The sequence below is a fragment of the Ceratotherium simum genome, chromosome Y (genome assembly GCF_057802395.1).
Source record: "Ceratotherium simum simum isolate JZ-2026a chromosome Y, ASM5780239v1, whole genome shotgun sequence".
In the NCBI taxonomy this organism is placed as follows: domain Eukaryota; kingdom Metazoa; phylum Chordata; class Mammalia; order Perissodactyla; family Rhinocerotidae; genus Ceratotherium; species Ceratotherium simum.
In genome coordinates, this window is record NC_141941.1 from 7,918,722 (window position 1) to 7,932,713 (window position 13,992).

The window sequence follows — 13,992 nt, forward strand, 5'->3', positions numbered from 1 at the left end:
AAATCGTGGTGATACTAGCTTAATAGTAGAACATTATGTATGTAATTAATGATGCTGATTTATATATACATTTACAATTGGCTATAATGGCAAATTCTGGTTACACATATTTTGCCACAATAAGAAAACAAAAACAAAACGGAGGCAAATGATTCTGAGTGTGTTTTCTTGGCCCATGGTTGTACAGGCCAAGGCAACGTCAAGTGTGCACTGACTAAAGAACCGACCTCTAATAACTGTCTGTATGGAACAACTATAGATGAAAGTACTTTCAAAGAAGTTCAGAAAACACTAACTTAATGCAACCTGAGTACAATCTGTTAAAATGTGTTACAACTGATCATGGTAATTCTATGTGTAGAACAGAAAAAACAGGAAGAAAGATTTACAAAGCTTGTGAAAATGTAAGATGTTGAAACCTTATGGTCATTCATTCATTGCATTATTCATCAACAAATATTCTGTGGAAAACATCTGAATCTATCGTGTGTGTTATTGAACCAGTCACTGGGGAACTCTGATCACTTTCATTGACTTAATCATCTTTAATTTCATAAGGTTTTGTTGGAAATGTAATCTGGGTATCTTGACATGTCCCATCACAGAACAGTTGAAGAGTTTAGTAGTAGTAATAAGTTTTACTACGATTTTTTTAAGCACAAGGTAGAGAGTGAAACTTTTTTTGAACAAGAAGAAAGATTCTCAACCACTATTACCAAACACTGAATGGTTTAAGAATTCAGCTTTTGTTGCAGACTTAATGTTTCTTAATAAATTCAACATATAATCACAACGAAAACAGTGCTTTATGTGAAAACCGTTGCAGTAAAGTCTAACTTTACACGCTAACTAATGCTGTTTGATTCATAAGTAACATCAAGCTATATACATTTCCCATTGCCGTCCAAGTTAAACAAAAAGTGAGATTACATGTTCACAAATTTGCCAAAGTTAAAACAAATTCACAGTAGATATATTTCTCAGACTCAAAATACAGTTCCTGTAGCATTTTTCCAACCTCGATGTAAGTGGAAAGGAAGTCTCCATGTTACACTTAACTGTGCCACTGAGGAACTTCCACCTAGCCTAAAACTCGATGATTAATCTGCAACGTAATGATATACTAAAAGTCAAATACTAAGAGAAGAATTAAGATAATTCTATAAATGCCTTTTAGGCAATATTCATGGCAGAATAACCAGCAGTTACTTGTTTGCATAAAAACCATGTCAAAGATGAAACATAAAATTCGAATTTTAGAGATCAGCAATAACAAATGAATATTCGCAACTGATTTGATGACAGGGAAGACAAACTTTGAACCCCAACAAAACATAGTATTATCTCCCCACTAAATAAAAATCCATAATTCTCATTAGTAGACCCATGTTATAAAAAACCGTGCTCCACTATCATTTTTATAGTTTGATTTTAGCTAACAAAAAATTTGCAGGTGCTAGCCTGGTGGCGTAATGGTTGAGTTCGCGCGCTTCACTGCGGCGGCCTGGGGTTCACAGGTTCAGGCGCAGACATATGCATCGCTCATCAAGCCATGCTGTGCCGGCATCCCACATATAAAGGAGAGGAAGATGGGCAACGGATGTTAGCTCAGGGCCAATGTTTCTCACCAAAAAAAAAAGTTTGTGGAAATTTTTCTCTCTCATTATACAAGTACCCATATAATATCCTTGATTTTGCCTCTTGGCCCACAAAGATGAAAATATTTACTATCTGGCCTTTTATGGAAAAAGTTTTCCAATATCTATGCTGAACAACATTATTAGAGGAACTGGTGAAACATGAATACAGATGAAACGTGAACGGGGTCAGTCAATGAAAGAAATGAAATGAAAGAAATATGTCAATGTTTATTTTCTGATTTAGATGTTTAAATCTTTATCATATAGGAGAATGTCCTTGTTTGAAGGAAATACTCATTACTGTTTTAGGGGAATGACAGGACATCAAACCAATAAATTATTCTCATATGGTTTAAGGAAGAAACAGGTTCTTTGTATTGTTCTTCCTATTTTCTGTAATTTTTTGATCATCTCAGTAATAATAACACACGCATGGTTTTGCAGAACATGAGGTTTAGGGGAACACCAGTATCCTATTGTAGCAGAAATAATGTAAAATGTTCATAAAATAAAAACAGAACTATAAAAAGAATAAACAGAATAAAGACGTCATGACGACAATATTAAGAAAGCTAAAAAAGTCAACTAATCTTCAAAAAAAATTAGAATAGAATAAGAGAGGCAAAGTGCTAAGTGAAATGGATTTAGTAAATCGAACAGCACATTCCAAAGCACAGAACAGTAGCAAAAGCACAAATAACGCAATAAGAAAACTATGAGCAAAAAACCCCCCATAAATCTCTCACACCTGAAGCAATTAATCGTTTGACTGACGTTTGTTGAGTACCCAGCACCAAAAAACAAAAAAAAAATCCATCCAAAGCTACATGATTACAAGATTTCAGAACTCGATGGTTAAAAAAAAAAAAAAGCTTTCAGGCAGAAAGAAAGTTAACAGACATACAGCTTGTCTTCCCACCAGCTAACACTGTTATAGAACTATAATGGAACAAATTTTCAATCTTCAACTCTTATGTTCAAACTATTGCAAGTAAACAAAACATCATACTACACAAGTGAGAGTGTAGCTGTATTCAGATAAGGGATCTCTAAAGAAAAAATCTGTTTCTTATATACCCTTTTCAGCAAAATGAGGACCAAGTCACGGGAGACCCAAGGATCCACCACACAAAAGTTGTATAAAGAAATCATTGAACGATAACTGTATCAAAAAGAAAACCCAGACTGCAGCAAAAAGAGGAACAACCCAAAAAAACATGATATAATGCATGTTATATTAGGGAAATTTACTAATAATACCATAAAAAATAAGCAAATGGGAGGGGGATTTTAAACTCGAGCATAAACAAGTGTGAAACCTAGAAGATTACAATATTTTCACATATTTTCTTTTTTTAATGTTAATCACATTGTATTAGGCCCAATATTTCCATAATACTTAGTCTTGAAAATATGAGTAATTAATACAGATTTAAGCAAAAATTATGAGATGACCAGAAAAGGATGCATATGTAAGAAATATAATTTCATCTACACTGAAGTAAGACAGTATTTAATATCTACTCTTGATATACAAAATAAAAGAATGGACATATTATTTACAGATTAATTGCACTAATAAAAGCTGAAAGTTGAAAATGGATGTTTCTTTGAAATAGAAATGGAGGATGAGGATGTGTGAGGTAGATTAGTCTTCTTCATTACAGCCTTTGAAGACTCTAGACTTTCTGAATTATGTGCATTAGTTCAATAAAATATTTTTTAAATTATACACTCCTAATTATTCTTTAACCATCCATGAAAATTTCTCATCAGCAATGGTGTGGATGACACATGACCTACATTACATACTATACCACAAAGTATGTCTCATGGGAAAGAGAATCCATCAATCATGTACCATCAGCATTTGGGAGGTGGGAGGGGAAGCCAGGCAATTTTCTTACCTGGTGGCATAAGTTTCATAAGTACTCTTGCTCCATCTCTAAGAGGTGGCATATTCAGATTGCTACCTAAGTCTGCAACTTGCCAAAGGAAAGAGATATATCTGGGATGCAGAGACATTATCTGGAATACAGAATTCAAAAAACATTTACCTATAAATTGTCAAAAAACAGTTTTTGTTATTCAAAATTAATCTATTCCCTATCTCCAAATAAGTTTTCTACTTGTCAATGACATCTTTTGCATATGCCACATTTACTAACTGAAATCATCTGCCTTCCCCATCTTTTTAACTTTTACAAATCCATTGATACTTCATGATGCAAATTTAATCATTTATCAAGCTTTCTAAGCTACTCTGAGTGATTTCTTTGTGACCAGTGTTCCACTGTTTTGAAAACTACGGATTTCACACAGCACTCAGATGCTGTTTACACAAAAGGCACTTCATTCCTTCGAGGGTGACTGTTGCTGGTTAAATTCCTAATCCATCTGTTGCAGGGACCCAAATTCCCCTTAAGTGGCTGTTGTTATTAGAGCTATAAGAATTCTGAAGGGGGAAGGAGGAGGAGAAAGAATAAGAAAGGTAGGAGCTGTTGTTTCTTTAGATATGAGAAATATTACCAAGAATCTGAGAAAGACAGGAGATCATTCATTTCTTTAAAAACAGTTCCAAAGAAAAGACTAATACAGTATTATTTTCTAGAGGTATAATACTATTTAGTAGTATCTATTAATAGTATTATAGTTCAACTGTAATAGATAAACTCTATGCAAACATAATACTGTATATATAGGGAAATTTTATCTTAAATTCTAACAATTAAGAAATCCATCCAGAAGTTAATAATTATCTGTATATTTATTTGACATTGGCCCCATGTACAAAACTTGTAAACTCCTCAGAAAAAGAATCATTCTACACCTTTCTTGTATTCTCAAAGAAGAAGGTAATCCCTTGCATACAGTAGCTACTCACCACTCCAGGCAAACAGCTTTCCACTTCTGGATTGGGACCATCACTATAGTGATTACAATGGTTTCTAGGAGATCCAGTTGAGGAATCAGAAGAACTATCAGGACTTGAAGGCATATTGGAACTTACTTGTGTAAGTTTGGCTGTAATTACCTGAAAATGATAGCACATATCAGCAGCAAAGACAAGGGAAAATAGTTCCACAAAATATAGAAACAATGTATACTGAAAGACTAAAAATTATTTTGTGCTTTAACTTTAGAAATACACTTAATAAGTACTGTCCAACAAAACCATTTAGCAGCTTATTTTCTCCACTATACTAGTGTCATGATATCTATCTTATTTGGGGTTATAACCCAAACACCTAACACAGACGATTGCACAGAACAGTTACACATGCAATAAACATTTATTGAATAAATAGAAAACAGACTCAAAGTTTAATATTTTGAGAATATTTGAAAATTATAGGTACTTACTGATTTATCTTTCAAGTTTAATTGTCCAATTAGCTTTCTGTCATCTTCAGGATCTATCAGCTCACCCCCCACAAAGAGTTCAATTTTTGTATGGGCTACATTTGCTTTAATACGATTGAGAATACATCGTCGTACTGAACCAACTGTATCATTTGTATGAGACCATATGTCTAAGTCATCAACCTGTCTGCCATGATTTGGAAATCGAACTATAAGCGAGAGGTGTTTGCCACGGAATGCTCTGAAAAAAAAATTTTAAATAAGGGGAAAAAAAGCACAACCATATTCAGCAGACTGCTGAGAATATAAAGCTGGGACTTGAATATTTTCTTATTGAGTAAGAAAAAGATAATTAAACTTATTTTGTTTTTAAGATATTGAAAACAACTCTATGTTTCTTTACACCATAGTTAATCTTGGAAACACAACATAATTATATTCCATTGTTTTTAATCTTTGTCTCTGTGGCTGAAGAACAAAAGATTTCCACTTATGATAAATTATAGTAACAGACATGAGGAACACATAAATTAATTTTAAGCTACAAAAGCTCAATTCACTAAGACTATTTTTAAATGTGGAAAAGACAAGCTTCAGCTTGAAAGTATCAATAAAATGTTAAAATGTATTTCTACTGAAAATCTGTAAAATTCTTAAAAACAAAATTCACTCTGAAAATATTTATCTTGGTATATTCTCTTCTCACAGGTATTATTACAAAATAAAAATTAAGTTCAAGAAGTAGTTTCACATTTAAAAAATGATTACAAATTTTCAAAATCCAATGGTATTTATTCTATAAACTTTTCCCAAAACTAACATGCCATTTAAACTATCTTAAACAATTTAGTTTATTGTTTACTTAATTTATGATTATACGATTTATATTACATAATACACAATCTGTATAAAATTTATGATTGTAACTAAAATATGATTTAGTAAATTGTTTTATAGTAGTTTCTAAATTTAAAGAATAATTTTAACAAAGACCATTTGAAAATATTCTTTGTCATATCTGCTGAGTAAGCAGCTTTTAAGAATTTTATTTTTAACAGTGTAAATGAATAACATGAAAACAAAAACACACCAAGGCCAGCCTGGTGGCGTAGTGGTTAAGTTTGTGAGCTCCCCTTCGGCAGCCCAGGGTTCGCAGATTTGGACCCCAGGTGCGACCTACACACCGCTCATCAAGCCATGCTGTGGCGGCATCCCACATACAAAATAGAGGAAGATTGGCACAGGTGTTAGCTCAGGGACAATCTTCCTCAAGTAAAAAGAGGAAGATCAGCAACAGGTGTTAGCTCAGGGACAATCTTCCTCAAGCAAAAAAGATGACGACTAATAACAGATGTTAGGTCAGGGTCAATGTTCCTCACTAAAAACATAAATAAATAAATAAAATAATATCAAAAATAAATAAAAACATACCAACTGCAAAATATCAATGTCACATGTAATGGGTGATAACAGATTGAAAGAATAAAAGAAAAAAGAAAAACTGTACTCAATGAACAAGAATTCCTCATCAAAATATAACCCCAAACTTTCTAGTCTTGAAAAAAAGTATGTAAGATGGAAATAACGTTTTTACAAGGCAGGACTTGCAAATCCAGAAATAAAAAATTTCTTTACTGGGCCCAGCCGTGTGGCTGAGTGGTTCGAGTTCCACGCACTCCACATGCAGTGGTGGCGGCCCAGGTTCACAAGTTCGGATCCTACTCCACTCACTGGTCAGGTTGTGGCAGTGTCCCACACATAAAGTAGAGGAAGACTGGCAAAGATGTTACTCAGGGCTAATCTTCCTCAGCAAAAAAAAAAAAAAAAAAAAAAAATTCTTTACTGTCCTTTTAACGTATACGTGATTACTTTCCTAATTAACTAGCTAAGGCAATAATAAACAGTTGCAAATTAACACTAGTAGATCAATTTCTTACTAACCTTGACATGGGTAAAATTGTTCTTTCCTCGTGATAATCACTGTCACATTCATTTATGTATTCCCTTAAAACAGTTAATACTCGAACCATTCGAATGGCTTCCTGTCTTGCACAATTCATACTGTCTTTGTCACCATCCAAAACACACAACGTATCATATGAGGCTTTCAAACGATCAAAGCAAGACTGAATGAAGTCTTCATGAATAACCACCTAGAAATAATGGGACAAATAAAAACAGTTCAAGTTGCTCTGAAATTTAAAAATCAAATATTCATCCAATTAAAGACAGTAAGATTTCAACTTACAGGTAACTCTCAATCATATCATATTTAACCAGTAATAAAACACGAAGAAAACTGGTAATAAGAAAATGAGCAGGTATAAACCAATTATTAAAAAAATAAATAAACAAAAACCTTCTGGACCGAGTGTCAAAGTCAGTCAAATTGTGGCTGTCTCGAGATACAATAATAAATAATTATATTCAAAATAATCCTAACCACCTAAGGATAATTAACATTCACTGAGTTAGCATTTTGTAAGAGACAAATGTGAATTAAACACTTAAAATTTTTTGACAAGAGTTAAAAAATTAATTTTTAGATTTTAAATTAATTCTAAGTTTAAAAATACTTTACTAAACATAAGATTATTTTCGATCTAATTGTAGTGAAAGTTTTTATGCACTTAAATCCTCACCTGATTGGCCTGTAACCTGGGGCCAAGATTTGTGTATATTTCTTTAAGGAGATCTATAGCTCTGCCAGCAATATCATCATTACTCTGAATCACAACCTAGATCCAAAAATTATAGTTTAGTAACATTCAAAATATACTTTAATTTGGCATTTAAATTCAAATCATATCCTCAGTTATTTTTAATACAGTATGCAGTATTTAAGGCTAAACTGATTGTGATACTCCAAGTAAAACTGAGCAACATAAAATTAAGTAAATCTCAAAATTAAAGATCAATATATATAAAATGCAAGTCTTCTGAATAGAGCACTTTGCTTAAAAATGAAAAGGATCAAATATACTTTAATGAATATTATTTAACTTTGCAATTTGGTAGCCAAGCTGTGAGGTTTTCAAGGAGTAATTTAAATTAGCTAAAAAATTTATATTAAAAACCATGTAACACAAACAGGAATCCTGTCAGTTCTCACAAGTGCTGCAGATCTTTACCAATTATCTACTTAAATCAGTAGTTTTCAAATCATGTTTAGAATCCTAGAGTTTTAAGAGTGTTTCAGGGCTGACTCATTCTAAGACTAATAGGGAAGAAAAGGCAAGGGAATAAGGGGAGAGTGAGCAGAAAAAAGTAGGCTTTCATTTCTTACATCAACTAGCATAATTTTTTATGTACAAAGGTTACTGCTGTATAAAAACGTGTGAAAACCACTGATTTTAATGAAAGACGACAGCAAACATCTTAGTTTACTACGGTTTACAAATAAAACAAAAAAAAGCCCACATCCAAAATACAATATGTATAAGCTGAAATAAAACAATATAATAGGTCAGATTTTTAAAGATGGCAACAAGATTTACTTACACTATCAAAATGGAAACATTAGCCTGAATAGAATTTTACTCTCCAGCTACTTAAATATACACAAATTAAACAGTGTCAATAAAAGTATTAATTCATAACTCCATCCAAATAACAGCCTTCTCTTCTGTCCATCATTCATTTTGACATAAAATGGAGAATAAACCCCAAGATGTAACTTACAAGTAGGGGAAGCTACAACTTTCATGAGAGGAGGGTGAAAGGCATGGAGGCAGACAATGGTAAGTGCACTTGAAAATATCTGAAAAGATTCTAAGTACAGCAGGAATATCAGTGGCAGATCGTAAAAGAAAAAAGTGAGAAAAAAATACCAAAGTGACTGGCAAACAGAAGTGATACAATAAGAAGCTAAAGATGAAAAATTATTCCCCCCCAGATTTCTAGGACAAACATCAAAGCAGGATAAATACATATAACTTACAGGCAAAATTATGATTCCTTAATTCTTTTAAAAATCACCTTGGGTACAATGTTTGCAAACACGAGTTCCTACTTCTCACTTACCCTCCAAAGGTAGTCTAATCCTATCAGTTCCAAATCATCCATCATATAGGCTCTTCTTTTTGCTACTAGTTTCCCTTCTCGACAATTAACAGCTTTGAAGAATCGTTCAAAACATTTCATTCCATTTTCAGTTAACAGGGAAGGATCAAGCTGAAGTACATTACTTTCAAAGAAGTCCTTATTAATATCAGGATCTAAGTCTGGTTCATCCCCCATTAACTTGGAATACCACTTAAAACAGGCTTCACGATCACAAAGGTAAACTGCATTCTCTGCTAAGCATTTCCATATCTGTTTTGCCTGAGGAGCACAGAGCCACAGTTGGCCATCCTTCAATAAAAATCTTGGAAAAATTTAAGAAATCAGGAATTAGGTCTATATAATTTTATCCTCAAACACAATTTATTTTGATATGCCTGAAATAATACATTTATCACAATGACATTTTAATTACAGCTGAAAAAGGCATTCTTTCAAAAGAACTTATTTCTTAACCATATTTCTGGCAGTAAAAAAATTTCAGATATTAATTCATTTATTTAACAAGCATATATTTATGGGGCAACTACAAAGCGCCAGCAATTCTGCTAAGTGATTTGACCTAAATATTAAAGCTTTTTCCTTGCTCTCAAGAAGCCTCTGAAACCAGACACTGATTTAGCTCCTTGCTTGGAAAATGAGATTTTACACTAAGTGACTTTCAGAGATAATTAAACATTGTTATAAAATAAACCTGCTTAAAATTTCTAAATTTCTGAAGATATTATACTCAATACCTGGCCACAATAAACAAAATAACCTCCACATAATTTAAGCCTATTCCTATGTCAGTAATCATTAGTATACTTATTAATATTCAATAAAGTCCTTAGAGCCTTTTAGTTGGGTGACTGTCCACTAAAATAAGACTATACTGAAGTTTATGATTCTGCTTCAAGCAGTCTCTTTCCTCAGTGAGATTCTAGCTTCTTCTAGCACTTCCCTACCTACTCTGTCTACCATTTCTATGAACGACAGTGAAAGAAAAGAGAAGCTAATTTTAAACTGAATAATGATTTTGCACTATTTCTTAGTTAACAAAATGATGGTGGCTTCATGAATAACAGAGTATAGTGTATTTATTTAATGTCAGTGAGTTTCTTCTTCGGGGACTAATTGTACATCTCTAATATTTCCATAATTCTAAGTCTGAGCACAAAAGGGCCTTCTAGCTTTTCAACCTACCTGATCCCTCCCACCTTCATTTATAAATGAGCAACATGAGATCCAGAATAACATAATGCAATCATTTTCAAATAAAGACTCCAAGATAAATCTGAAGAATCACTGATGTTATAGAAAGAGCAGAGACTTTAAAGTGAGACAAACTAGACAAGTAGTCCACTACCATTACATGTTGGCTGTATGATTTCAAACCAGTTACTTTTCCCTAACTAAATCTTAGTTTTCTTATTTCAAATTAGAATAACACTTGCCTCAAAGTGTTGCTATGAGGATTAAAGCAGTTAGTGCAAAGCCAAATAATATAGAAAGCATTAACTTTTGGTTCTTTTTCCCTTTAATAAATTGCACTGCTGGGTTTTTTACAATGCAGGAACTACAAAAGGTCTTCTGATTCTAAACTTTAATAAACTAGATAAATTCTAAACCATTTTTCTATTTGAATAAACCTAAGGGATACTGTACACACCCACCAGTAACAATGATTCACTATGGGGGAGAGTCTCAAGAAGAGGAGAAAAGTCCTTTTTGCAGGTGTTAAAAAAGAGGACTTTTACTAAATGTCTTATAATTTAATGACTAGACTTTTCTCAAGTTGAAATACTATAACACATCTGTATCTGAAGAAATCAGATCAACCCAGCAGATTATAAAATTCTTAACAGTAGCTAAGAATTGACTTAGACGATAGACTATGTCAATCTGAATATTTTCCCACAAATTATTACATTGTTCAGTAATAGAGATACAGTATACAAGAAACTCTAAAGAGAAAATTCCCAAGAATATATACAAAAATATAAATGCAATAGATTTTATAAAAAACTGATAGTCTAAGCATTTTTTTCTTAGCATCATGATTCAAATATGCCTTTTTGATATGATATGGTTAATCGTATCCCTAAGAAACCTCATTATTTAAGCTACATATCATAACTGTATACATATACACATGTATGTCATTAAAAGCTAAATGCTACTGAGCAAATTTAGCTTATGACTTTATTTAGCTTTGGCTTAAAAGAAAGATAAATTTTCCTTATCCCCACCTTTAGTAATGGTATTACAAATTGCTTTAGATTACCTTTATCAGCCATTGTGAGAATAAATAAAAGCACCAAAGCACATCAACTATCCTGTTCCTTACCGCCCTTGACAGAATTAAGGAAATGTAGTTCCCAGATGACTGTTTTTACGTCCCACAGTTTGAAGTATGAACATGTGTAAGGAATAAACTTTTAATTCTAACATAAACTCCTCTGAGTTTAGAGAGTATTTTATTCAAAATTTGAAAAAAAGAAAAAAGTTAAAGCTTAGCAATAATTAACAAGTATTTAATAATGAACGCACAGGAAATGTTAAAATTAACTTTTGGCAATGGTTCTTATATGGGAAAATATTATGCTGCAGGGTGAAACGTCCACCTATAAAAGACTTAGCTTAAAGAATATTTAACACTGTATTCCTTATGTGTGCCTTAAAGAAAACACCACTGTTTAAAACCAACCTAAGGAAGTTAAGCCGTTCTTGGACTTCTTGAACATGACTATATCTACTTCCAAGCCTCACAGTTTGTGGGTCATAGTCTTCATGGTCTGCAAATTAACAAAAATTAAGCATTATACACTTGTATATCCACACTGTTGCTAACTTGAACCAAAGGAAATTAAGAAATCAGTAACCATTTATCATTAACAAGCAAACCGTAAGAGTGACATTTACATATATCCAGTTCTCCCTACAAAAATAAACACTTTTTACAGTCAAAAGTAAAATACAATCTGCTGAATATGTTATCAAAAATAATTTTTCAGAATAACCCCCTCTTTATTCCTCAAATAAATTGAATCCATTTGTGCAGTCTATGATTTTTATTCCCCTTCATTTTTCCCTCTGTTATACTAAAAGTTGTCATTGTAGGGAAAAGTATTTTAGTAAATACTAACATTAAGAGCATTCATAGGAAAACTAGAGTGATGTTACTGCATTTGATAACGCTCTCATAGTTACCTCAATCAACAGACTATAACAGTCTCACATATTCAAAAAACTTACCCAACCCATTATGATTATGAATACTTATGTTGGTAACTAGGCCCAGCCTAGGTTGGAAATCCTTTATTTATTTATTTATTTATTTATTTTTGTGAGGAGATCAGCCCTGTGCTAACATCCGCCAATCCTCCTCTTTTTTTGCCGAGGAAGATGGCCCTGGGCTAACATCCGTGCCCATCCTCCTCCACTTTATATGGGACGCCGCCACAGCATGGCCTGCCAAAGCAGTGCGTCGGTGCGCGCCCGGGATCCGAACCAGCGAACCCCGGGCCGCCGCAGCGGAGCACGCGCACCCAACCGCTTGCGCCACCGGGCCGGCCCCGGAAATCCTTTATTTTTAAAATATAAAATTAGTAAGTACTTTAAACTTAGTTTACTAACAAAATATAGAGTGAAAAATTCTCAGTGTCTGTCCATGCAAAAGCAAAGGAAAAAATTAAAAGAACATATTGTCCTAAAAATACTATGTATAGTGTTTTGTGTGTGTGAGATGCTTCATTCAAAAAAGGTGAAACGACTAAAATACGGGTTTACTATATAAAAGACTTGTCTCAAAAAAAATTCTCCTAAGGATGTTTACCTCAGTATCAAGCAAAACAAAAGTCACAAAAGAATTAGAAGCATTAGATAAAGCCCTCTGTCTGGAAACGACCAAATAGTTTGTGGGTGGAACAGAAGACAGAGGATACAAATGCCTCCAACACTTGCTGTCAACCACTCAGGAATGTCAAAATTTTAAAAAACGTTATGGAGGATTTAGAAACTACACAATTCCTCTTCAGCAGCAAATACTGATAACCCACTTATACATTTCTTGGAACCTGTATTCTGTCAGAAATGACATCAAGGAATTCTAATTGTAAGAGCTCCTTTTGGAATGGGTAAAGGCAACCCAAGACTTCAAAATGGCAAGATTGTTCATATCAGAAAAACCTTAATTAACAGTAAAATCGTGACTTGCTATAAACATGGAATACAGAGAATGTTTAGCTACGTACGTGGGTTTGGATTTGGCAAAGAAAAGGAGGCTCACATATTATGACTGCTTTGTACTTGCACATGCACGAGCATCTGCAAGCAGTCCTACAATCTTATTGCTTAATTCCTTGAAAGTCATTAATTGCACCAAAACTCAGGTCTCCAAAATTGTAGGAAATTATTTTCACTACATACAAATTTTGTGGTTTTTCAGAGCACTAATCTTGAAGCATCTGACTAAACTCTGAGTGCCACTTCAGGTACTTTTTGTCCCTTAAAGCCTTTTGTCTAAAAACTTCTGTGTGTGTGCTTTCTTGGCAGGACTTTTTTTCTTTTGTGCTTGCAGGGGTGAGGTAAGGGGGAGGATATATAATTTCAAACTTACACATGAAGTGCAAAAATAATACAAGGAATTATTCTTTACCAGATACACCAATTGTTTATATTTTGCACATCTGTTTTATCAGTATCTCTATGTATATATATGTACATCATTTTTGTGAACCATTTGTAGGTACTAGACACACGTCACTTTACTCCTTAAAATTAGGTCTATTTCCTAATAACAAAAACATAACTACAGTATACTTATCTAATTTTAAAATTAATAAAAGACTATTATCTGATCCTATATTTAAATTTCACTAACGGTCCCAATAATGTCCTTTATACTTTCCTTTTTCCCAGGCTAGAATCAGATTCTATGCTTACA

The 13,992-nt window shown here is 33.1% G+C and overlaps 1 protein-coding gene across 5 annotated transcripts in view; it reads right to left on the reverse strand.

Moving 5' to 3' along the window:
- LOC147911635 (ubiquitin carboxyl-terminal hydrolase 9X-like) overlaps window positions 1-13,992 on the reverse strand; it is a 142,314-nt gene that overhangs the window by 64,408 nt on the left and 63,914 nt on the right. For all 5 annotated transcript variants that reach the window (XM_087427858.1, XM_087427856.1, XM_087427857.1 and 2 more), the window contains exons 14-20: window positions 11,755-11,842; window positions 9,027-9,369; window positions 7,646-7,741; window positions 6,945-7,156; window positions 5,004-5,244; window positions 4,525-4,674; window positions 3,548-3,668 (exon numbers count right to left, since the gene is read on the reverse strand). In XM_087427858.1, the coding sequence (XP_087283984.1) occupies window positions 3,548-3,668; window positions 4,525-4,674; window positions 5,004-5,244; window positions 6,945-7,156; window positions 7,646-7,741; window positions 9,027-9,369; window positions 11,755-11,842 (1,251 nt within the window). The remainder of the gene's footprint in view (window positions 1-3,547; window positions 3,669-4,524; window positions 4,675-5,003; window positions 5,245-6,944; window positions 7,157-7,645; window positions 7,742-9,026; window positions 9,370-11,754; window positions 11,843-13,992) is intronic.